This window comes from Sarcophilus harrisii, chromosome 2 (assembly GCF_902635505.1).
Source record: "Sarcophilus harrisii chromosome 2, mSarHar1.11, whole genome shotgun sequence".
Lineage (NCBI taxonomy): Eukaryota > Metazoa > Chordata > Mammalia > Dasyuromorphia > Dasyuridae > Sarcophilus > Sarcophilus harrisii.
In genome coordinates, this window is record NC_045427.1 from 371403942 (window position 1) to 371428601 (window position 24660).

Sequence of the window (24660 nt, forward strand, 5' to 3'; positions counted from 1 at the left end):
ATAATAATATAGATTATTGAATTTTGCCTTGGCAGTATCAGTTATTATTTATGAGGTGTTTTAGGTATTTTTTATGATCCTTTGAATCTCATCTCACCATTTATTTCTTTCTCTTCTGCATTGTCTTGTTGATTGCTGAAAATTCTTTTATCATGATGATTAATATCAAGTCTCTTTATTTTTCTATATTTTTACCCCCAGACATTTAATAGTTGATGTCTTTGTTTTCCTACCCCTGCCTTCAGTTAATGATAATTCTTTATTGCAATAAAATCTGTATATCTCTACAAGTCAGAATATATAATGATTATTTCTTGTCTTTTATGTTGAAATTGTTGTTTTGTTTTGTAAATCTCTTTGATAGGAACTCTCTTTATATATATATATATATATGATGTATTTTTTTTTCTTTTGCTACAGCAGTTAGGGTTATGTGACTTGCCTAGGATCACACAGCTAGGAATTGTTAAATTTAAGTCTGAGGTCACATTTGAATTCAGGTCTTCCTGACTTTAGGGCTGGTGCTCTACCCATTGCTCTACCCATTACCAAATTCGCTGCCCCAAGAAAGACAATATTAATAACAGGCCAAAGAGTGTTAAATGTTTGTTGTCTTTTTTTTTCCAAACATTGTTCTGTGAGCTTTTGAACTTTTCCTTAATTGTCAAACTCAATTAGAATTTCACATTTAAGCTTTATAAGCATTTTTCTTAGAAACAGCTCTGTGCTTTTGATAGTTCAGGTAGTTGAATGGTTCAACTCAATCAATTTATTTGATTTTTTTTGATGTCTTGTTCTTAATTACTTTTTGTATCCTTTCCTACAGCCACTACTGTGGTGTGAACTTCTTTTTCCCTATATTTTTAAGACGAATAGATTTATTTTATATGAACTCCACAAATACTTTCTAATTTTGAAGCCCAATTGAGGAGTGCTAATCTAGTAGGACCCTAACTACTGATTTTGATGGCAATGAGGGACCATAGTATATATGATACACACACACCATGCATAATATATGGACTCCTTAGTATAAGTATTTTTTTTCAGTGTCATTGTCATTTTTTTTTTTTTTTTGGTCTACCCTTTAAATCAGTAAAAGTACATAAAATAAGCAGAAAATACTATAGGTTTCTTTTCTTTGATTCAAGAAAGTTGCCTCTAATAACATAATTATAAATTTTTTCTACCAGCTACAAAGAATGTGTCAGAGTGCTTGATGGATTTTGGTGAGATTGGTTTGGGATTTTTTCACCTGTTACTTTAGTCTTCCTTTATGAAGTCTTGTTTTGCTTCTTCTCCCTAATACTTTCCTTCCAATTGGGAATACTGGCCAAGAATAACAGCAGCAGCAGAACCATACGAATATTAGAAAATGTGAGGAAACTAAGAGGAAGCAGAGAAGTCAACTCTGACAAAGAAATTGAGAACAACCATGACTTGATTCTTTTATAGATTTCAGGAGTCCTAATCACCCTTACGATGAAAAGTTGAGATAAATGTGTTAGTGAAAGAAAAGGGTCGTTTCTACTATGGGGGAGGGGAGGGAAAAGGAGGGGCATCATATACCTTATACTGTGTCGGAAGGATTCAATTACTATTGATTTAAGACATGCATAATTTCAGTTCTTCCCTTTAATCAATTCATTGAGGTACCCTAAATGGAAGGTTATGAGTAATATTCTGCACTACAGTTAGAGGCAGACAGATGGCTTAGCAAATAGAGTACCAGGCCTGGGATCAGGAAAACTTTCTCTTCCTGAGTTCATATCCAACCTCAGACTTTTACTGACTATGTGACCCTGGTCAAGTAATTTAATTCTATTTGCCTTGGGTTTCCTCATCTATAAAATGAGCTGGAGAAGGTAATGGCAAACCACTGCAGGGTCTTTGCCAAAACAAACAAACAAAGAACCCAAATGGGGTCATGAAGAGTTGGGCATAATTGAAACAGCATAACAAAAAATGGATAGAGCATTGTGCTTGGAATCTGGAAGCCCTGAATTCAAATCCAAATGTGTGACTTTGGGCAAGTTACTTCCCTCTCTCCATCTTTCCTCCTCCCCCCTCCCATTTGCCTTGGTTTCCTCATCTGCAAAGTAGGGATAGTAATAATGCCTACCCTTCCTCTCTCTACATATACAGCTATTGTAAGGATAAAATCATGTATTTGTAATATTTTCTCTAAACTTAGATAATACTAATTTTTGTTTCTCTTCAACTACTGCTGTCATCTGCATACGAAAGGGTTTCCACGTTTGTTTTCCTCATGCCTTTTAAAGAATATATATACCCTTTCCTATAATGTCTGTTGTTTTCCTCTCATTATAAATTTATGAAATAGGCCTTAAAATTGCTTTCAATCTAGTTGAATTTCAGAACTATATGATTTAGTTTTTTTTTTTGATACCTGAGCTGGCTTATCATATAAATAAAAAAATATATAAATACCTTGCATTAGGTATCAAATTATATTCAGTTAGTTATAAAATTAGCACTTATAGTTCCTGCTTTGAATGCAAGGAACCTATTAGTCTTTAGTTTTCATACAGGAAATCTTGAGTTCCTTAATTCAAAGGCATGTTAAAAGTGCTTGATAGCTGTTTTTTATGAATGTTCCCAAATAAAGGGTATATTTTAAAAATGTAAATATCTTCATAAATGCAGAGAATGGAGAGGCAATTATTTAAAACATTGGTCCATGTTTGACATTGCTTTTTAAAAAAATTTAAAAATTTAAATTTAAATTAGAATATTATATTGGCATACACCAAAATTCAAAATCCTTAGGAACTTTTTCACTAGTAAATGCAAGGTACTAATCTATAGAGCTTTGGCTTAAAGCTTATTATTTGGCTTTAAAAATTGGGCTTTCAAGATGAACTAGTTTTTCTATATGGTAAGAGTGAAGACCTTTTATGAGATTTGGTTGATTTTTCGGATTCTAGAATATTCTGGCAGAACTTTTCGTACTTTACCATTGAAATCACATGTGCAAAATTTTTTAAAAAATCGGTTTTGTCTAAGAACATTTATTTTGATTTTGCTTTTAGCCCCATCTGCAAAATTTGTGTCTTTACATAAACATTTGAATGTAAGCTTAACTGTGTTTTCTTTTCTGTCCAAATCAAAATGGACAAATACAAAACTTAGTAGGATCTTAGTAGAATCCTTTTGGTGAATCAGAGTGAAAATATCTTGATAAGAGATGGGTCTGAACATTTGGTTGTCTTTTCTGAATAAACTGGATTCTCTTTATCTTGAGCTGTAGATTTTCATCATTTCATTCTTCCACAGCTTTCTACAGCTGAGTATACATACTTCTTAAATAACCTTTTAAAATTTGAATAATTAAATAAAGGAAAGTACAACTCATAAGAAAGGTAAAAGTAAAATTTAGTGGCGGTACCTATGCTAGGAAGGAAAAGAGGGCAAAGGGATTTAAAAAAGGACAAATTTCCATCTAAAATACTGTAATTTAGAAATGAAATAGTAAGGTTCAAAGTAGAACAAAAACTAAAATTTTTAAATTCTTAAACTTATAAACTCTTTTGAACCATTTTGTCCAATATGGGGCTGATGAAAATATCTGCAAATAGTTCGGTATGATATTTCTCTGATCTTCCTTTTACTTGACCAAGTAATGTAAAATGAAAACAGTCGTGTATAAATTGTTATATCCTTCAAATACAAAGGTTACCCCATTGATTCTGTATCTGTGGGGCACATCTTGGGAGTGGTTTTTCTTGAAATCATAATTAAGGACATAGATTTTCAATATTGCTAACTAGAATTCATTTGGAATATATATAAAACAGTGCTGGCTATCATATAAAGGTATTGAGCTCACAATCTTTCCTTAGTATTTTCTGTTTCTTAATCTGCTAGTAGAAAGTACTTTCTCTGGCAGATTAAGAAACAGAATATGCATATTATTATATATACATACATTTACCTGCTTAAATGTATGTATATATAATAATATGCATACTTTCTATAGCTGCATAAAATTCCTTGGAAATTCCTACAGAAAAGTCCATTAATTTAAATAATGGAACATGCAACACAAAATGTCTTCTGAATTTTTTAATGTAACATACATTTTTGGTCAGATATTCCTTTGACTATAAAAATGTCTAGTCATTATTTACAACAGTTTAAACTACAACTGTATTTCAGTTGCTAGAAGCTATCTGGAAGAATAATATGAGGTTTGACTAAACTTCTAAATGTCCTACCTTTCATTATTATTTTCAAAGGCAGAAGGACCTTTAGAAATTCAATGATGGTTGACAAGAATTATTAAAGTTATTATTAAATCCATAAAGATATTAAAGTAATCTTTGGCACTTGAGGCACTATAGTTTATTTTTGCTATCCTTTTGTCTTGCCCTCCTGTCTTTAAAGCAAGCCAGCTAAAACATCAAGGAATTCTATTTTAAGTACTTCAGAAACTCTTTGGTTTCAGATTTTATTCTGTGGATGAAGTTTGCTTCCTTGTATCCCTGTAGTTTTCTCCAATAGAATGCTTCTTTTTTTCCTCTTTGTATCTTCTGCACACTGTAAGTTTTTAAACACATTTAATGCATTTCCAAAATTGAATTGTCTTAAGTAATTCAGTAAATATTTAAAAAGAATAAGCAATCCACTGTGTGCATAGGATTGTCAGCCTTTAGCGAGTAACTGTATATTTGTATTGTTGAGGTACACTAGAGAAGAAATTCTTAAAAATTGGAAGACTCCCGCATTTATTAATTTTTTTATTTATCTGTAAGTCTTTTGGAATATTTATTTAATATTTAAAGGGGATAGTGTGTTGAAGGAAATTTTGAGCCCGGTGGTAAACTTACTTGGGGAAAAAATGACTTGAAGGTCTGTAAATGACCACAATAAGGATTTAGATCTCATGGGAAGAAATACACTGCCTAGTCATGGATAAGGAAGAGTCTGAAAATTGCAGTGAGGGAGTAAAAAGAATGCTAAGAGATGATAGAAATGAAGAAAGAAATAAAAGAGAAATTTAATAGAAAAACACTTTTCCTTCAGTGAGTATCAGAAGATAAAAAGAATGTGAGAGAGGGAGTTAGGATGAAGAAGCCATCCCCTTAATAGTCATAATGCAGGAAAGTCCTAAAGGCACAGTGGAAAAGGAGGTAGAACAAATTATAGGGCAGATAGATTTAGCAACTGGATGGTGAAGGAGAGAGGGTAGAGTTAAGGATGGGTTGTATAGTTGGGTATCAAGAACAATGGTGGTACTCTTGGAAATATGAAGGTTTGGAGGAGGAATGAATTTGATAGCAAAGATAATGAGTTATGTATTATGCTTGTTAAACTTGAAGTGTAACATCCATATTTGGCTTCATAGATATAGAGATCATCTGCATATCATCATTAAACTCTGGGAGGAATAAGATCACATGAGGTCTTTTAGAACCCTGGATATAACTTAAAAGCAGTGAGATGACGAGTAAGAAAACAAAGATAAAGGAGCATCAGGAAAATCCATGGAGGAAAGGATAGTTACATGTGAAAAATAGAAATACTCAAGAAAATTCTTTAGATTTGGTCTCGGAAAAGTTTCAGTTGAGGTGTTTGTTTCTTTGTGAAGAATAAACATGAATAAAGTAGACTATCAAATAATACACAGGAGAGGCAGTATTTCTGAAGTCTGTGGTGAAACTCTGAATGAAAGCTTACTATCTAGAAATAAGGAAATTAGGAAATAAGCCAGTTTAAATGCCTCACACACAGAATTGGGAAATCATTTGCTTATTAGGTAAACTCTACTATCCTATCTTTCCATTCTTACCCTCTCTTGGGAATGATCCCATCCTTTGCAGAAAATTTTGGAGGAACTTATGGTTTCTAGAGGTTGAGAAAAGGATGACAAGTGTATGAAAGTTGAGAGGGGGAGGGAGTTAAAAACGTATTTTCTACAATGTTACTGAGTAATCCATCTTTCAGGCTCCTAGCTACAATGTATGGGAAAATGATATGAAAAATGAGTATACAAATAATTTTCATTGTAAAGAAAACATGGAAATACTGGGTGAATACAGTTTGTTTTTTCCCTTTCAAGAGACTTCCTAATTGAAGGTGAAATATTACATTATGAGAGAATGATTTATTCTAGGGCATGGAGTGTTACTAACGTGTTGTGAAAGTCATCAAAAGGTAACCTGTAAGATGTTATTTTTCATTCCTTCCACCTCCTATTAAAGTGTTAGGTAGTTATAGCTTTTGGATTTCGATTAAAATTGTATTTGGCAGCCACGTTACATAGCTTTTAACAAAAACACAGCAGTTCTACTCAAGTTTCAAACGGTGAAATCATTAATTAATCTCCTATACAGAAAGTAACAAATTAAACCTTTTAATAAGGTCCTTTTGTAGTATGTAAGTGAATAAAATTAACAGGCTGTCACTACTGTGTACTGTTGCATCAAGGAACTAGAAATTATTAGAAAACTTTTTCCCCTAATTTTTTTTTGGGGGGGAAAGGGTTATGTTCAAAGCAAAAAAGATTACAGTTGAACTTGTTCAGTTGTGTACAACAATTGTTTCATCTCTAGGAAGCCTGTTAGATTGACTAGGAATAAGAGCTTCCCTTTTATTTTTTCCAAAACTAGACATTTCTAATAAATACTCTCTATTTTTTTTCCTGATATGTTTATTCTCTGTCATTTGGGAAATGGTGTTTTTCTCATGTTTTGTGATAATCATCAAAGTGTAACTTATTTTCCCCTCTAAGACAATTGGAGTTAAGTGACTTGCCCAAGGTCATACAACTAGGAAGTGTTAAGTGTCTGAGATTAGATTTGAACTCAGGTCCTTCTGACTAGGCTGGTGCGCTCTGCCTACTGTGCCACCAACTTTTAAGATGCTATTTTTTACCTTTCATACTTACTATTATTAAAATGTTAGATAGTAACCAGAAAGATAAGCTTTTAGTGAACTATTTTCTGTTCCTAGTTTCCACTTTTCATTCCATCCTTACTCAAAAGACATATTTGTAACTTTCTACTCTTCCTCAAGCTTTCCTCAAACTGCACTTCTCCCAAAGGCTCTTTTCTATTGGTGAGAAGTGGGAATGATTATTTGTTTTGTTAAATAAAATTTGGAAAACTGCGAGACTAATCTTCCAAAATTTAGCTTTTATACTACTTCTTTTTTTACCCATATGGTACTTTATATTGACTTTTAAGACTTTTCATGCAATGACACCTTTTTAGCCATCTTACATCCTACCTTTTTACTCCTCAATAAGTTGGTTTTTCCTTTCTTCCTTAGGATGTTGATTCTACAATAGATAAAGTATGGTAGCTTAGGGCAGGACAACCTCAATTCAAATAGTATATAAAACATAATAGCTGTAGGGTGCTGGGTACATTACTTAATTTCTGACTTGGTTTTCCTTATTTGTAAAATGAGGGTAATAATACTTACTCCTCGCATTGTTGTGAGAATAACCTGTTATGATGTTGGTAAAGTACTTGGCAAACTCTGAAATGAAGTATAAATGCTATTTCTTCATATAATCATTATTATTCTTTGTATATTTTGTCAAAATCATACCTGTCCTTTAGGAATCATCGCTAATTCTACTTCTTTGATCCATTTTTCCCCCTCAGATTCAATAACAATATCAAATACTACTCCATTGTATTCCTTATTTGCATTTTTGTATTTTTTTAACTGTTGCAGGTGCATCAATTAAGCTCCTTAGAAACAGGGAATGTCTTCATTAAAATAAAATTTTTTTTCCCATAGCATATTCTGTAGACTGTTAAACATGTACTGGGTCAATGAGACTTGTTGATTTATTTAAAAACATAGAAATTACAAAAAATACATGCATTATATCTGAAAACAAATTTGTTGGATGTTCTTTTAGTACTTTTAGTGATGGTGGATTCTTTTTGCAGACCTTTTAGCTTTTCATTCTTGGTACATGGATAGCATGTTTTTTCCCCTCAGCTTAATCATCATCTCTGCCAATTGCTAATGTGGGAGGTATACTGATAATCACTTTGTAGCAATTAGCATTATATTTCTTAAATCGGTATGTGTCTGGGGACACTTAGTTAATAAATATTGTTTTGTTGTCACATTCTTTTAGATTGTTCTTATGTATTCAGACCCTTTTATTAGTCGTATCTTAATAAAGAAATATTTAAAGTTAAATCTTGAATGCCTGGTGTATAATTCTCACATTCTTAGTAGTGGTTTTGATAAGCCATTTGAAAAATGTTATTCATGTATTTAGATCTAGTGTGGGGTAGAATAATGTCCATCCAAGTCTTCTCTCCTTCCCCTTATTATTGATGAATCAATAAAAAGTTTAAATTGAATTGTTAATTATATATTGTAATCTTTTTGAGAAGTTGATAACACTCTACTTTTATTTTTTAATCTACTAAGAGGGTTGCAGTCTAGTCCTCATCAACCAAATATTTGATATTTTTGACAAAATGATTCCACTTTAATTGTGAATGGAATATATCATTGCCCATATGATCTGTATTTTTACTAGAAGTTTGGGAACATAATTTGTTTTAAATTGTATTTCTCTTGAAGGTGAGTGTTCATTGATCAAACCCATGTAGTCTTTTATTGAATTCTTCTACCCTTAGGAATAGTGACCTAAGGGCTTATGGGGAAATAGGGAAAATATGGCACCTAAGTGGTTTGGGGGGTGGGGAGGTAGGAAGGAGGAGAAAAGAAGTAACAAATTAAACCTTTTAATAAGGTCCTTTTGTAGTATGTAAGTGAATAAAATTAACAGGCTGTCACTACTGTGTACTGTTGCATCAAGGAACTAGAAATTATTAGAAAACTTTTTCCCCTAATTTTTTTTTGGGGGGGAAAGGGTTATGTTCAAAGCAAAAAAGATTACAGTTGAACTTGTTCAGTTGTGTACAACAATTGTTTCATCTCTAGGAAGCCTGTTAGATTGACTAGGAATAAGAGCTTCCCTTTTATTTTTTCCAAAACTAAATCCATAAAGCAAGAAGTTTAAACAAAACTTTTTTTTTAAAGACTGGTCCACAGAATAGCATGCCAAGATTTTCCTTTTTTTTTTTTTTTTTTTTTTTTTTTTTTTTTTTTTTTTTTTTTTTTTTTTTTTTTTTTTTAACAAATACTTTTCATATTCCAACCACATCCTACACCACACCCTTGGAGGGAAAAAAAGTTTTCTCTTTTCAGATACCAGATCTATAGAATAGTATATTACCTAATTTTGAATAAATCACTCTCAAGGATTTTAGAGTAGTAATTCTAAACATCTAAAAACATAGCTTGTACCACAGTAATGGCACTTATTATAATATATTCTTTTAAAAGTAAATTACTTGACTGCCAGCATTATATGAGTAGTAGAAGTGAAAAGTATAGCCAGCCTTTCAACCTCTAGCTAGAACTCTGGATAATCCACATTGTATTCACTTGGTTGGAGAAACTAAAAAAATAGGGAGCACACTTAAAAGCAGCAAAAAGTCATTTAGATGTTATAATGTCTCATGGCATTTAAATGGTGCTTAAAGGTTTGCAAAATAGCTTCCTCATAACAACCTTGGAACCTACAAGTATTACCATCTTTATTTTGCTGATGAGAAAATGGCTACTTTGAATTATGAATTATATGAAAATTTGAATTATATGACTTGCCCATAATCACACAGCTAATTGTTTGAGGTGAATGTTGAAACTGTCTTTTGAATCTAGGTCTAAGTTTCTTTACTGTGTTGTTATATTTAAGGTCAATAAGATTATTAAATTCTAAAGATTAATAAAATTATATTACTTCATTTTTTCACATCTTACTGCAGTAGATATGTGTATTTTATTCTAATTCAATGTATAATGAGGAAAATCATTTGATTTCATAATTTGAATCTCCATCAGCATTTTAAACCTAGTGACTAGTCAATAATCATTTCCTTTGGTTGGTCAACATTATATATTTCCTTAAATTACCATAGTTTTTTTTAGGTCCTGCTCCAGATTAAGTGAAAATCATTTAAGAGTAGTATAGGTATTCCTGAACGTGATGCCTAGGACACTAAGATTTGCCCCATTACAGAGGCCTTTTAGAAATATTAATTATCTTCACCTTCTTCTCCATATCTAAGGAGGACAGAGCAAGAGGAAATTAGTTTTAAGATTAAATCAAATTCTGATTAACTATAGAAGGTACTAAAGTGTTGACATAAAGAGCTACAGGGTTACCTCCTTCATTGTTAGAGTTGCTGGAAGGTGAGAGCCTGGGCTTTTTCATCTTTTTGAAATTATTTCCAAGTGACATAAAATAGAATCAAAGGATTATATGGTGGTATAACATAGCCAGGACTCTGTGACATTTCTTGATGGCAGACACTTTGGCCTTTCTTTATATGCCAATGCACAGGGCTGGATACATAGAAGTACTTGAAAAAGATTGTGATTTTTTTCATTATGAAAATCATAGTTTATGTATTTTTTATATTACATAGTTCCATGAAGTTTGTCTCAACAGATTCTGTGGGGTCCTTATAATATAAATTTCTAGTAAAGTGGCAGACCTATGAAGAGCTTTTAGTCGAAAAGAATTAAAAAAAAATTGAACTCCAGCAAGTTTTCCTTTTTTTCAGTTAAACAGCAAGCTTTATGGATAAAACGTGAAAAATTTCTAATTGTGAATGGGGTACAGAATATATTGTTAGGACTTGGGACATTTTCACATTTTCCATATGCTTGTTGAATTTTCCTACTTGGTGCCATATATTAATTACTGCAATATTCTTAATTTTGTTTAGTTTTAAGTTGTAAGACTTGTAGTTTGGGGGAAAAACAAATAAGAAAACACTTAAGTATATGCTAGTAAAGATTTAACAACTAGCCCTCCAGGGCAGAGGAAAACATAGGCATGATACATTATTCTAATTAACATTTTCTCCATCACAATCTACAAAATGGTAAATCAAGCCCTGATTTGTAGCATTTGCTTATTTCTTAGAGACAACAATTCACAAAGAAAATTTAACAACCAAATGGTTTGAGTTGCTTCTATCATATATCCTGAAAACACTTCTGTATGAGTTTGAAATTGGATTTATGAGTGAGGTGAGGGAAGAATGCAGTTTCTTGAGGGAGAATTCTGATCCAGGGCACTCAATGAAAACTGAGTCCTGTGACTCCTTTTAGTTTGCCTTGAACATTAGCTACTGTTGGGGGTGGAGGGAAGAATGTTGTGAATTGAAGGCTAAGTCTTTTGCTCCCTGCACTTAGGGGGACAGTTAGGCTAAGATTTATAGCCCTTTCTATTTACAGAGGGTAGTTCAGCTAATTGTTTAGAGGCCCTTGCTCTTTTAATTTTTTTTCCCAGTTAGATGGTTTCATAGCTCTTTAACACTTCAGGAAGAAGAAAGAATGATGAAATTTGATTAAATCAATTACTGTTGCAATTCCTTAGCAGTGGATAGTCATATGAAGCAAGATGAACCACTGCTTCAGAGACATTTTAGGCCATCTGATTTTTTATATATATATATATATATATATTTTTTTTTTTATAAAATCTCTTTTATAAAGATAATTGTAGTACATTTTGTCTCTGTAAGGGAAGATTGAGTACCCAGCTGGTTAGATATATTTAAAGAAAGAAAGGAAAAATCACTCTTAAGCAAGCCTGGTAAAGATTTTTTTATAAATTTGAGTGGGAACCTGAGAATGCTGCAGTATCTTGGCAAATTAATTAAAGTAAGAGATAAAGAAGTCAGATGTAGTTATGTAGGATTTTTCCAAGATTAAACTGATTGTAGTAGATAAAGTTAAATTATTTTCTAATAAGCTTCATATTAATTTTCTAAAGTAGAATGCTTTTGAGGCTGTCTTTCCCTTTGTGATTAACTTTAAAAATAGAGATATAAATTAACACAGACTGTTATATATCATGTTGCTGTCTATAGTGATAGAGTTGTAGCTCCATTCCCTGAAATGGAAATTGTCTCATTGTCATTAGTCTATCAGTATCATCACAAGTTCAAAAGAGCCCCTTTATCTAGTCCTTCATTGCTACTAAAATGAAAGGCAAGCATGCTCTTTTCTCTCTATTTGGTCAGATATCCTCTAATATCTGAAAACAGGACCTGTTGTATAATAGGCATTGGGTCATTTCAATTTTGGACTGAGTCTTTGCTGTTTAAAACAGGCCAAATAAACCACTACTATATAACTAACTGTTTGTTGGAATCTTCCTTGAATTTTTTTTTTGTTTTTGTATTGGGTAAAGGCTGTTCAACTCATGCTATCACTATTAGTCATTCACCTAATTGCCAAAGCTTGAATAATTTGTGAATATTGGGCAGTTTTTTTTTCTTCTTGCCTGTGCTGTTAAAATAGCACAATGGTAATTTGCCCTCTTTTTCTTTGTAGTCTTCTAACACCCAAAGGAGCTTCTAGAGATGTTTTAGAGTGTAACTATTTAATTTTTATCAAATTCTTACAATAGATTACATCACAAAACAGCTTTTCCTTTTATATCATGGTAACTGTCAAAAACTTGTTCTTTAAATTTCATGGATCATGATTGATTCATTGGAAAGGAAAGGTTAAAAAAAAAAAAGAGAGCCATTCACTTTTACAGTATACACAATTTTAATAGCAAAACTTTCCTGTACACTGTACTTTATTGTTTCCTTCTTCCCCAAGCCCTCCCTTCCCCTGCTCCCTCACCCCAGATTATATCCCTCCTTATCCCACCCATACCCCCAAAATGGCTCTTAAAGTTGATTTGAACACAATGCATTTGGGCTGTATTTTTGAGTCTCCAGGTTCATTGTTGATAGAAAAAAAATTACTATAGCATTCCTTATATGTGGGTTTTTATCACTAAATGAAAAAAGATTCATTGAAAAGAGTAGCAGAGGAGCTTTTTAGATGTTTGCATCTTCAGTATGAAAGCTTAAACAGTCATTTATATTTAGTTTTGTCCTTATTAGATCATGAATTTGTCTCTGATTAGATAGTTGTGAATTATTGTTTGTCCAGCTTTCTATGCCTTACTTCTCAAGATATTGTTTTTCGAAAAAGATATGAAAACTAGCCCAAAGTCAATTCTCTAGGATGACCTTTAACTGTATTGCTATGTTGGTTAGGAAAATGATAACAGGAGTTTTATACTTTATATAGATTCAAAGGTGTAATAAAGCTTTTGTGGTTACAATTCTTAGTCTCAGGTATAGAAAGTATGCCTTAAAAATTGAATTCTCAGTAGCTTTAAATTTTAAATTTAAGACTTTAGTGCTTCAACAGGGAAGTCTTTTTTATTGGAAAGATCAAGGAAAGACTCAAGAAAAAAAAAAATCCAAGGCCTACATGGCCTTAGAGAAAACAGATGAATTTTCATAATTATTGAAATTGAGAGATTTAATCATTTTCTATTCATTAAACTGGTGCAAAAATTAACTTAGGCACAGTAGAAAAGCATGAATTTTAGTTCTGATTTCTGTCTTAGAAAACAAGTATCTGCTTTCAGTTGTTGGCAGTGGATGCTCTCTCTAGCTCAGCTTTATGAATTTGTAAATATACTGGCTTTTTTCCCCTTTTCAATAAAGTGAGTGAAATCCCATGCAAGCTCAAAAGAGAGAGGCTGTGTGTGTGTGTGTGTGTGTGTGTGTGTGTGTGTGTGTGAGAGAGAGAGAGAGAGAGAGAGAGAAAGAGAGAGAGAGAGAATGAATGAGAATGATTGTAAACTAGCTCCTGATTACTAGATAGTTATAATATGCCATCATGGGTTTGGTTTTGTTTTCAGTGACAGTGTAATAAAAATGATATAAAACTTTTTGTGTGGGGAAATTAACATAAAAATACTCATTCGACTTCAATTAACAAAATACTGAGCTGTTGTTTGACAGTAGCCAGTTTGTGAGGAGAGAGCACAGATGAATAACAACCTAATCTCTGGTGCTGAAGCATAAAGAGATCAAAATTAAATAGATTCATGCCTTCTCTGGGTTACAGGAAAAGAAAGGTGCCTCATTAGTGAAAAAGGAAAATAAGTATTTATTTGGTTATTCACATTCTCTCCATGTATTACAAAAGGCAAAGAAGATCAATAATTTTTATCTTTTTAAGATCCACTTGAAAAGTCTCTCTTAGTGGTCTTTGCACATCTTATTCCTCAGAGGTTACAGAGCCAGCTTTTCCTGTCAGTTCTTAGAATTTACCTGTGGATAGTTCATTTGCTTTCTGTGTCTTGTGGGACATCTGTGCTGTTTCTTAAGAAAAAAAAATCAGTTTAAACTAATTGCTAATTTTATGATCAAAATTATTACAGATATTTCTTTTATTTAATTACCATACAAGAAACCTTCATTATGCCTGGAGCAGCCTTTTTCATAATCAGAAATAACAAAACAACCGTAGTTGCCCCTTAGGTATGGAATAGAATATTAGTACTGGAGCTAGTTATTTTTATCTAGTCATGTTCTGATCATACTTTTTGGTAATACTCTTTCATCATATATCTTGTGAAAATTAGTTTCTGCACTCGAACAGGCAAAAACATTTAACAAGAAATAAGAGTGATGTCTGCCTGCTGAATATCATTTGTGCAGCAGCACATAAGCTTAGGAATTAAAAAAAATATGATTTTACCTTATCAATGTGCCTTTCTATAAGGCAGTTGTATTATACCATAATTTATAATCGTGTTCCTTTTGTGACACAGGAAAAAAATTTCAAGGGAGAAGGAAAGGGAGCAGTTATAAACCAGTCTTGTTTCAGAAGAGTATGATAGTTAAACAGTACAATTCCATGAGATAGTATAGTCTGATATTTCCATTTTCCTGATAGAAAAGACTATCTTCATTGAAAAATATTATGCCTGGAGACAATATAATTGAAGACCAAAAAGGAAACTTTTGAGGGGTAGGATATAGGAAGAAGGTCAGGGCATATGTCTGTCTGTCTGTCTGTCTGTCTGTCTGTCTGTCTCTCTCTCTCTGTCTGTATATATATATACATACACACACACCATTTTTCAGGCAGCAAAAGCCAATGGTTTAAAAAAAACCCAAACAAACACACACTTTTTAAATCAAGTCAATGCATCTGATCCTACAGTTGCGTGTAATTACAAAAACATAATATCTTGTTTACAAGAAACTGTTAAAATATAATTTGGAATTGGCCTCTGAAACCCAAATTTCCTATCAATTGCTTTTTATCAAAATTGAAGTTAAAACAATACTAGTTAGGCAAATCTTTTCTGTATGAAAAGTTTATTAGCTCCCAGTTATCATTAAATTGTTTAAATCTATAGTAATACTGAATTATTGGGTTATTATTTTTTTTTAATGATTCACCTGTATGGGGAGGAAGGGAAACCTAATAGATACTATTGTATCTACACAAATGTATATCCATACATATATGGATATATCCATATCCACCCTATTTTTGCTTGCTTTAGTTAACTTTAGTTAACTTGATTTGTTTCGAGCCATTTAAATTCTATGTTTGAATTTTCATTGCTTCATATTAGCTCTACTATGTAACCACGTAGGCATACATTTTTTCTGACCGACAGGTTATTTTTAAGTAACCCACTCATCTTTATTTTCAGAATGCTTTGTTCCTGAATTAATTATTTATTTATTTGTTTTGGAGGATTTAATTCTGAGCATGAAACTCTGTGATTTTGGTAGTTGATTTGTATTCTAACACATCTTGCTAGTCAGTTATTTAAAATGTACTTTTTGATTGAAAAACAGAATAAAAGGACGGTTATAGAGTTTAAACCCCCTCTCTTGGGACAAGTGGTCATGACAGCTTTATGTGAATTAGCTATCTAGCTGGATTAAGAATGTCTTAGCTTTGTGGCATTGACTCATTTATGGATTTCCCCCCTCATCATTCTACATCTCTCCCTCCACTTAACCTTGTTTTTTTCATTTACATTTAAATGTAAGATTGAGCACATTAGTATTAAAATGCCACTTTGCCACTCCATTTTAAATAATTATCTAAATTTCACAAAAAGATTTGTTAAAGTCAAACCAGAGACTTAGTGATTCAATGTAATTATTTAGTATTGATTTAACTGTAATGAGACCATTTCATAATCAGTTGAATTCTTTGTTTAAGCATATGAACCAAGCATATTCAAATTTATAAAGTGTTCTGAATTTGCAATATAAGTTTTGACTTGTACTTACTAACCTAGGTAATGACTGTTGATAGACTTGGGCAAAGAGACTTTTAAATGGGCCATTTTTCATTATATGCAAAATTCCACTTACATGTGACTGTTGATTATAGATCTGATTCAATATCAAATTATAATCACAAATGAAATCTTTCATTAAGTCTTCCTTTACAGTTAGTGAGCCAGCTGTAACATATGAGGATCAAATAGCCACAGTGGAACAGATTACCATCTGTATTCTTTCATGCTCATTCCTTTTTCCAGACCGTTTCCAGTAAAAAAAAAGTAGCACATTGGAGACGTTAGTATAAATGTTTACACATGATGGTATAATTACATAACATGAAACATCTTACATTATTTTGAAGTGAGCATTTTTAGATTTCCATATAGGAGTGCAAAGTAATGTAATCATTGCTTCTTTTAACATTTAAAATATGGTTCCATTTAAAAAATAAAAATAAAAAATACTTCACCACTTCAAAAACTATGTCTCCACTTGTTTTGGAAAATTAGGCTTAATGTCACCATTTGTAAAAATTAGTTATATATTTAGCCCCCTACAATTTAAAATAGGTTACTTATCTGATGTAATTTTTGATGACTTGTAGGTATTATACTTCACATTCTTTATATGGCAGCTGCTGACACTTGCACTGTCCATAACCATTAATGATGATGAAGGGTCCTTCATGGGTGGGTTCATACTCATTATATGGTCCTTGGTCTGACATATTTGACATATGAAGTCGTGTTTGGGATCGGAGTTGCCTGTGGTTCTGAATCATTGAACACTGCCTAATTCTTCTTAAAGTAGGAGGGCAGCATTTCCTGGAGATGAACACTATAAAAATAATAAAAAAGAAAGAAAACAATAAAGCCATTGTTCCTGTAATTACCCGCTGAGTGAAGATGGCATTGTCTGGTTCAGGAAAGTGTTCATCAGTAGTAACTGCTATGCCTGCAGTAGTTGGAATTTCTTTGTCTCCCACATGGTAACTTGATGAGCTTATTCTTTTTGTGTATTCAGTGGTTGGATCTTTATAACTTGTGGCCATGGCAGTGACAGTAGTTGATAAATTCCAGCAAAGCTGAAATCCATAAACTGCATCTAGAATATCTTCTCCCTGGGTGTGGTCTGGGCTGTGGCACAGTATTGAGTGCTCCCACCGACCTTGGAAGCTACTCAACCATGTGGCCAGTGCACATATTTTGGGGCTGCATTCCCACAGATTGCCAGAGAAACCAACTGTAGTTAAGGATCTGAGAGAATTTAAGATCTTGGAATCCAGGCTGTGTAGCTTATTGTTATCCATTAGAAGTATTTTAAGATTAGGCATGGTCTCAAACACTGTGAAATCGATGGCTTTGATTTCATTTCCAGTCAAATCAAGCTTTTCTATGGTGCCCCAGGTCCACTCCATCCCACATGTCAAGTTGCTAATTTTGTTCCACTGTAAGAAGAGCGTGTGCAGACTGCTTAGCCGTAGGAAATGAGCAAAATTAATCTTTGTCAGCTGGTTGTGCTCTAGGTGAAGCTCTCTCAGTTTGATTAATCCTGCAAATCCATTGCGAGCCAAACTTCGCAAACGATTTGTGCTCAAATCAAGAAACTCCAGACTACGACAGTCCCAGAAAAGGCGAACAGGAATGGTCCGCAGGGAATTGGAACGCAAATGTAAGGTTTGCAGCTTCCGAAGGCCATAGAACAATTCTGGATGCAGAGATGATAACTGATTAAAAGACAGGTCCAAATTTTGCAGGTTAAGCAGTTGACTAAAAGTTGTGTTTGGCAAGTAAGATATTTTGTTGGAACTTAGAATTAATTCCTTAAGTTTATAGAGTCCTTGAAAAGAATCTTCTTTAACTGTTGAAATTTGATTATGGTCTAAGTGGAGCCAAGTAAGTTGACTGAAGCTTGCAAATTGATCCCTTTCAAGTTCAGAAATGTGATTGTGCCTCAGTGACAAACCTAGAGAGCCCTTGTCAGTGTTGTTTGGCACTGAGTGAAACCCCTGAGAGTCACAGTAAAAGAGCAGCTTCTCGCAGCGGCATTTTGGTGGACAAGCCATGCCCAAGGCAGGCAGCATTTTTAAAACCACACTCATTGCATATAGTGCTGCCAGCATAGGAGCCCCTAATGGCCACTTGAAATGTAAGCCTGCAGAATATAATTTAAGGAAACAACAAGATAGGATATTTTTCATCAGATCATATGGACCAAAAAAGATAAGCACAACATCATGGTGAAAGCACATAACTTACTATTCATGCATTGCAGAAAAGCTAATCCTCATAGGCTAAAAGGAAACTTATCCTTTTAAAAAGATGGCTAAGGTAGCCCCTATGGTCAGCCTTGCTATTTGAAAGTAGCAGGTCCAAAAATATATTCGATTGGTTTCATTTTTAAAATTTTAACTCACTGGCTTTAAAAAATAATAATGTTCACTGCTTAAGATTTATAAATGCATAAACTTACCCATTCTTTTGAGCACATTGGAGGTTGCATTCAGTCGTAGACTCAAAGCAGTGAGTCTGAAAAAGGCTCGAACATTCAGTCGCTTTTGAATAATTTACTCTTTTTCAGTATCCTAAGATATCAGAGTAAAATTGAATCCACCAGGCTTTTTTTCCCCTTTAGGATATTCCTTTTGAATTCATTGGCTTGATTTTCTGTGACAGCTCTGTAATTCTTGAATCAGTACTGAATATAAGTTTTATTTTTCTCTTCCTGCGTCTGTTCGGCTGTTTAATTGAAGCTTTAGTCTTCCTTTTGCACAGCTGTTAGTTCTCTTAGTCTTAACTTGTTGATGGCAGATGGGTAGCTTATTGCAGCGAGAAGCTCCTGTAGTAGCATGAGTGCATTTACTGAAAAGCTTTTCCGAGAAACGGTACAAGAATGGATTTGCTTATGTGCTGCGACCACACAGAACTGTATATAGGCTGACGTCACATGGTGACGTCTCTTTTGTTTGGGTTTTCCAGAAGCTTTACTGTTATAAAGCATTGTGCTGCATATTATGATCATGCAAGATGCCTAATTTTTTTCTTTAAAGAATTTGGGAGGAAGTGATATTAGTGGGGAATACCCCTAGCAGAAAAATTTGTTGTATTCCTTTAGTATAGGAAATAAAAATGAGTCTTTATGATAAAGGCAGCATTCATGAAGGCCACTTAGCTGTGAGCTAGAATAACAAAGTGATGATTTTTAATGCTTGCTAAAGCCAGTATTAGATAGCATCTTTTGCATAAAATGATAGCTTTAATGGGAGTGAGCCTGTACAATTTGTTTTCTAATAGAGAGGAATTCACACCATTCTAGGTGGCAGTTGGTGTTTTATTCCTTTAAACCTCAGTTCTGTTATACTTTAAAATCAAAAGTATAAAAATAATTTATCTTGATAGATATTGTTAGTAAGTTAACTGGGCAAGTTTCACTGTTGAGTCCTTCAGATCTTAAAAAGCCTAATCTAAAAATAAAGAATAAAAAAGCAATTTGCTAAAAATTACACATTTGATAACTTTGATACTTGAGATTGGAAAAAACTTTTCCTCTAGCAAAGTTGATTTTTTGGGGAGGAAGGGGGGGCTTTCCCCCTCCATCCTTTCTAACAATAACATGCTGGGTTTTAATGAAAAATACTGCTAAATTTATTCTTTATTTGGTGTGATGGTAGGAATTTCCTCCCAATCCAAGGGTGGATTGACTCAGTAGTTTTAATACCATAGACCCTCACATCTTTTAGGACAAATACCATGATTTGAGTTAAGTTTTATCTTACTCATTTATGTTTACCTTAGAATTTTACGGATTATTTAAGTTGACAGTCTCAATTGGGGGGGCAGAGGAGGGAACATAGTACTGGAATAATAGGGCATTTGCACATTTAATAGCTCCAACTGGCAGAATTCTACAGATGGAAGAGCTTACAGAACTGTCTTTGTGCGAAATACTGGCTGTTGTTGGAATCTCTAATGACGATAAAGGGGCACCCACATTTAGAGAGAATTTTAAAAATGTGGCTATTTTTCCTTAATGTAAATTATTTTGGCTTGTCCATTAATTTTTTTCTATTATTGAATAATAATTATAATTATATAACACTTTAAAGTTCAGGTTTTTTGTTTTTTTTTTTCCATAAGCAACTTGATGAGCTAATCACTCATTATCTTCATTTAAAGATAAGGAAACTGAGTTTGAGAAAAGTTAAGTAACTCTTGCTATGGATGTTAGAGCCAAGACCTACTTACTATATGAGTCTACTCCCACCTCCCCCCAATTGTTTTTTGTTTGTTTGTTTTGCTGAGACAATTGGAGTTAAGTGACTTGCCCAGAGTCACACAGCTATGAAGTGTTAAATGTCTGAGGACATATTTGAACTTGGATCTTTCTGAAGGTGCTGGTGCTCTATCTAGTGTGCCACCTAGCTGCCCCCAATTGTATCTTTTCAGAAGGTATAAATACAAATAGTATTTCAAGAACAATGTTTCTTACTCAATTTTTTTCTCCCTGCCTGCCTCTCCTGTACTGTTTTTTAAAAAATGCATTGATAGTGTTTTTTGTCTTGACCCTAGAAAGGAAATTGTAAGTTTAGGATTTAAAAACTATATATGTATAGAACTCATTTCTACTAACTCCAGTTGAGTAAAATCATCAACTGGAGTTCGTGGAAATAAATTTGTGAATCAAGAAATTTTGCTTCTATCAGGTACCATTTTATTTCTTGGAATTGGAGCTGGTGATTTCTGTGATTACATGACAATAGGCAAATAGTGATAACTTTCTGGTGACTGTTTTTGTAGGTAGTTTAATACAAAATCCACTATTTTCTTTCTTTTTGTGTTTTCTTTTTCCATTCTTATTTTTCTTTGCTATCTTTGTTTTTATATCACCCTCATTTCACTCTGTATATCTCTCTGTGCAAAAGTCATACCTGTAATCGAGATTAAATAATAAAATCAGTTCTGCTTAACCAGCTAAACCTCCTATGTATGCAATCTTCTATACCCATAGTTCTGCATATCTAAAAAGAGGGAGGCAGATCCATTTTTTTAGGAGCCAAGCTTGGTAAGTAGTTATAATTAAGCAGTGTTCAGTTTCATTCTCTTTCCTTCCTTTCCTCCTACATTGTTTTAGATATTTGTGTATTTTCTTCTTGTGTCTTTGTTTTATGGAAATCTTGTACTTCTCTCATTTGTTTGTATTTATAATCTTTTATGGTATAATAATATTGTATTGTGCATCCATATAGCTGATTTGTTTAGCCATTCCCAAATGATGGACATCTACATTTTCCTTTGTAACCACAAAAAGTGTTTTTTGTGAATATTTCAACCCATTTGTTTTTAATGAGACAATATTTGTGTGTGTGTGTGTGTGTGTGTGTGTGTGTGTGTGTGTATGTGTGTGTGTGTATTCCTTATTGAAATTGAATGAGTTCTTTCTCTGAACTCTGTAGAACTTTCTATTATAGATACATTCTAGTCTAGATAGATTATACTTGGCTATCTTCATTCTCCAGGAATGAAAAAATTTCCCAAAAGTTCCCCATCTACTTTAGGAAGCATTTTTTCCTGTTTCTCTTGTCAGGAGAAACCTGCTTCTTTCTTCACCTTTTAAAGAATGAAGTTCTTCAGCTAAGGCAAGATTTTTGTCAGCTTTGCTGCATTTTGGTAGAGCAAGCACTCCAATAACTTCCGATAATGAAAGTCTTCCATTATTACTTTATCATCGTGGTTCCAGGATTCTAGAATTTCTTATCTAATCATTCCTTCTGTATAGGCTCTCCTTTTTTGTACTTTTATGGTACTTTTGCCTATTTTTCCAGTAATCCTCAGACAAGTTATTGTTGTCATGTTTTCCCTTTCTGGTTTTTGGATTCCTTCATCTTGAAGGAATTACCTCACTTTAATCAATGATATAGCACTACGCTCTTTTTTTCTTTCATCATGTTCTCTAGTAGTATGCTAACCCTTGCTCTCCTAATTTGCTTGTAGTATCACTCTTTATATTTAAATCATGAACCTATTTCAATCTTTATCTTGGTTTATCTTTATTAAAATTTATCTTTATGTTGGTCTATGGCTTTTTTTTCCTTCTTAGTATATACTTTTCCAGAGCCATGTTACAATTATGAACTCCATCTCACATAATCTCAGTGATACTTGTTAGCTTGAATTTTCCCTCTTGTCTTAGGCTCTCTTCATGCCTTGTATTTAGACGTCTGAGGTGGAAGTTTTTTGTTTTTATTACTTGATAGTGTTTGTCATTTTATTTGTGGATTTCTGAACTGATAATCTTCCTGCTTATACTTACCTATATGATGGCTTCATAAGATACCCATACCCACTCACACTTTATAGAAAGAGATTGAAAGATAGTGAATTTTCTCCCTCTCTCTTTTTAGTATAAAAATATTTAGGTTCTCATGAGTGAGAAAGCATTTCTTTCTAATTCTTGAGAGAAATATTCCATCTTGGGGTAATAGCCCACCATTTCCCTATTTTAAAGATCGCACAGAGATCCAAATCCTGTTCTGGGATATTTTCTTTCTTTTTGTTTTTTTCTCAGCTTCTCCTTTCCCTTTAATAAACAATATTTATAAAGATATCATCTGAAGATATTCAGTTTCCGATGCAGGTCTTCACAATCCTGATTGTTGCTGTTGGATTTATCTGTTTAGCTGTCATTGCCCCCTTCATGGATCACCTGTCAGGGAAGCATTTGGCATGTTTGACGGTGGTTACTTCCTGTATATATGCCCTGGGAAAACAGCAGACCTTTCTTTTTTTCCTGAGGCACCACATAATTCAATCATTTATCTCATTGTTTCTATTCTTACCATTGGTAAAGAACCTTTTTCAAGATGGAGTCGGGACACCTTTCACTGGAGCCATCTTCTGTGAAGATGGAAAGCTGTAGGGTTCAGACTTAATTCAGAGTGTCTTCCTCTCATTGATGTCATGCTCTTCTGTTTTATATTCTGATATAAGTTGGGATTCTCTTCCTTCATATCCTTTTTTCTTAAATTCTCTTTAAAATACTATTGTTCCTTCAAGGACCAGGTCATTCTCCCATATAGCTTGGAGAATAGTAGGTAGACGTGGCTTCCTTTTTTACCCCAAGAGGGAGTCTTAAATAATGGTTGACAGTGACAAACCGTCTCTGCAGTATTCTCTTGCTTCTATAATTGGCACAAACAGAAGATTGGGTAGATTTATTGGGGGAGTTCAAATGCCACTGCTATCATTTACCTGCTCACGAAATCTGGTGCAAGTGACTTAAAAAGTCTTATATTTCAGTTTCCTCATCTGAAAATTCTGAAGTTAGGTTAAATGGTCAATAAGATTTCTTCTAACATCGAATCTGTGAACTTTTCTCTGCTTTTCTTTGACTGGCAAGTAGCATATTTCTGATGGGCCCAAGTGCAAGCTGAAAGTTTCCTCATTTGTACTCTGACAAGGTCACAAGTAGAAATAAAAGTTATGTTATGAATGTTGGGCTTGGAGTCAGAAAAACTTGGGTATGAATCCTGACTTAGATACTTGGAAACCCTATGGCCATGAGCAAGTCTCTTTAACTTCTATATACCCTAGTTTTCTCAAATGGAAAACAGGGATAATAGCATCCTCTTCACAGGATTGTTGTAATAGATGAAATCAATTATATAAAGCATGTTGCAAATTATGAAGTGCTTATTTAAATACTACCAATAATAATAACACCAATATCAATAATAAATTATTTTTTACCTTTTTCTCAAGAATATAGATACATACAGTTCTGTGAGAAGTCATTATGTTAATAGTTTTATCTTTAATAATCTGTGTACTGGTACCTAGATGAATTAGTTAATTTTGACAAAGTTGTATGAATCCCTTCTTTTTAACTGGTAAGACATTTCTAATTTTTATATGATATGATACTGGAACATAAATAATTAAAATATTCATGTCTTCAATATATTTCATTCATTTTTATAATTTGCCTGCCTACCGGTCATTGTCACCTGTTAGGGTATTAAATTCTGATTTTTCTCCCTCTATATTTGTATGTTGTATACACTTTGCCTTGGAATGTCAAGTTGGTCATCTCTGTGGTTTCAGATAGGGCCAGCTTATAAATCTATGCCACCTCATTTATTTCATAGATGCATAGATCATCTATTATATTTTTATCATTAGAGAGAGGAAGCATGGTTTAATGCAGAGATACTTAACCATTTCTGTCATGGACTAGACTTGGCCAGTGTGAAGTTAATGAGGATCTCTATTCAGAATAAATTTTTTTTAGTTTATTTATTTAACGTTTTCCCCGGTTACTTTTTTTAAACAATTGTTTTTAAAACTTTTGAGTTCCCAATTCTATCCCTTATCCCCACTCCCAGCCCCATTAAGAAATCACATGTGAAGTTATGTAAAACATTTCCATAAAAGACAAGTTGTGAAAGAAAATATAGATTTTCCAC

General features: G+C 33.2%; 1 protein-coding gene across 1 annotated transcript; it reads right to left on the bottom strand.

The window, feature by feature from the left end:
• Positions 1-16272: 16272 nt before the first annotated feature.
• Positions 16273-19093, bottom strand: LRRTM2 (leucine rich repeat transmembrane neuronal 2). The gene is made up of 2 exons (XM_031953357.1): positions 18672-19093; positions 16273-18353 (listed from the first exon to the last, which is right to left on the bottom strand). Exons 1-2 carry the CDS (start codon positions 18673-18675, stop codon positions 16807-16809), a joined length of 1551 nt encoding a protein of 516 aa, XP_031809217.1. The 5' UTR covers positions 18676-19093; the 3' UTR covers positions 16273-16806.
• Positions 19094-24660: the final 5567 nt, after the last annotated feature.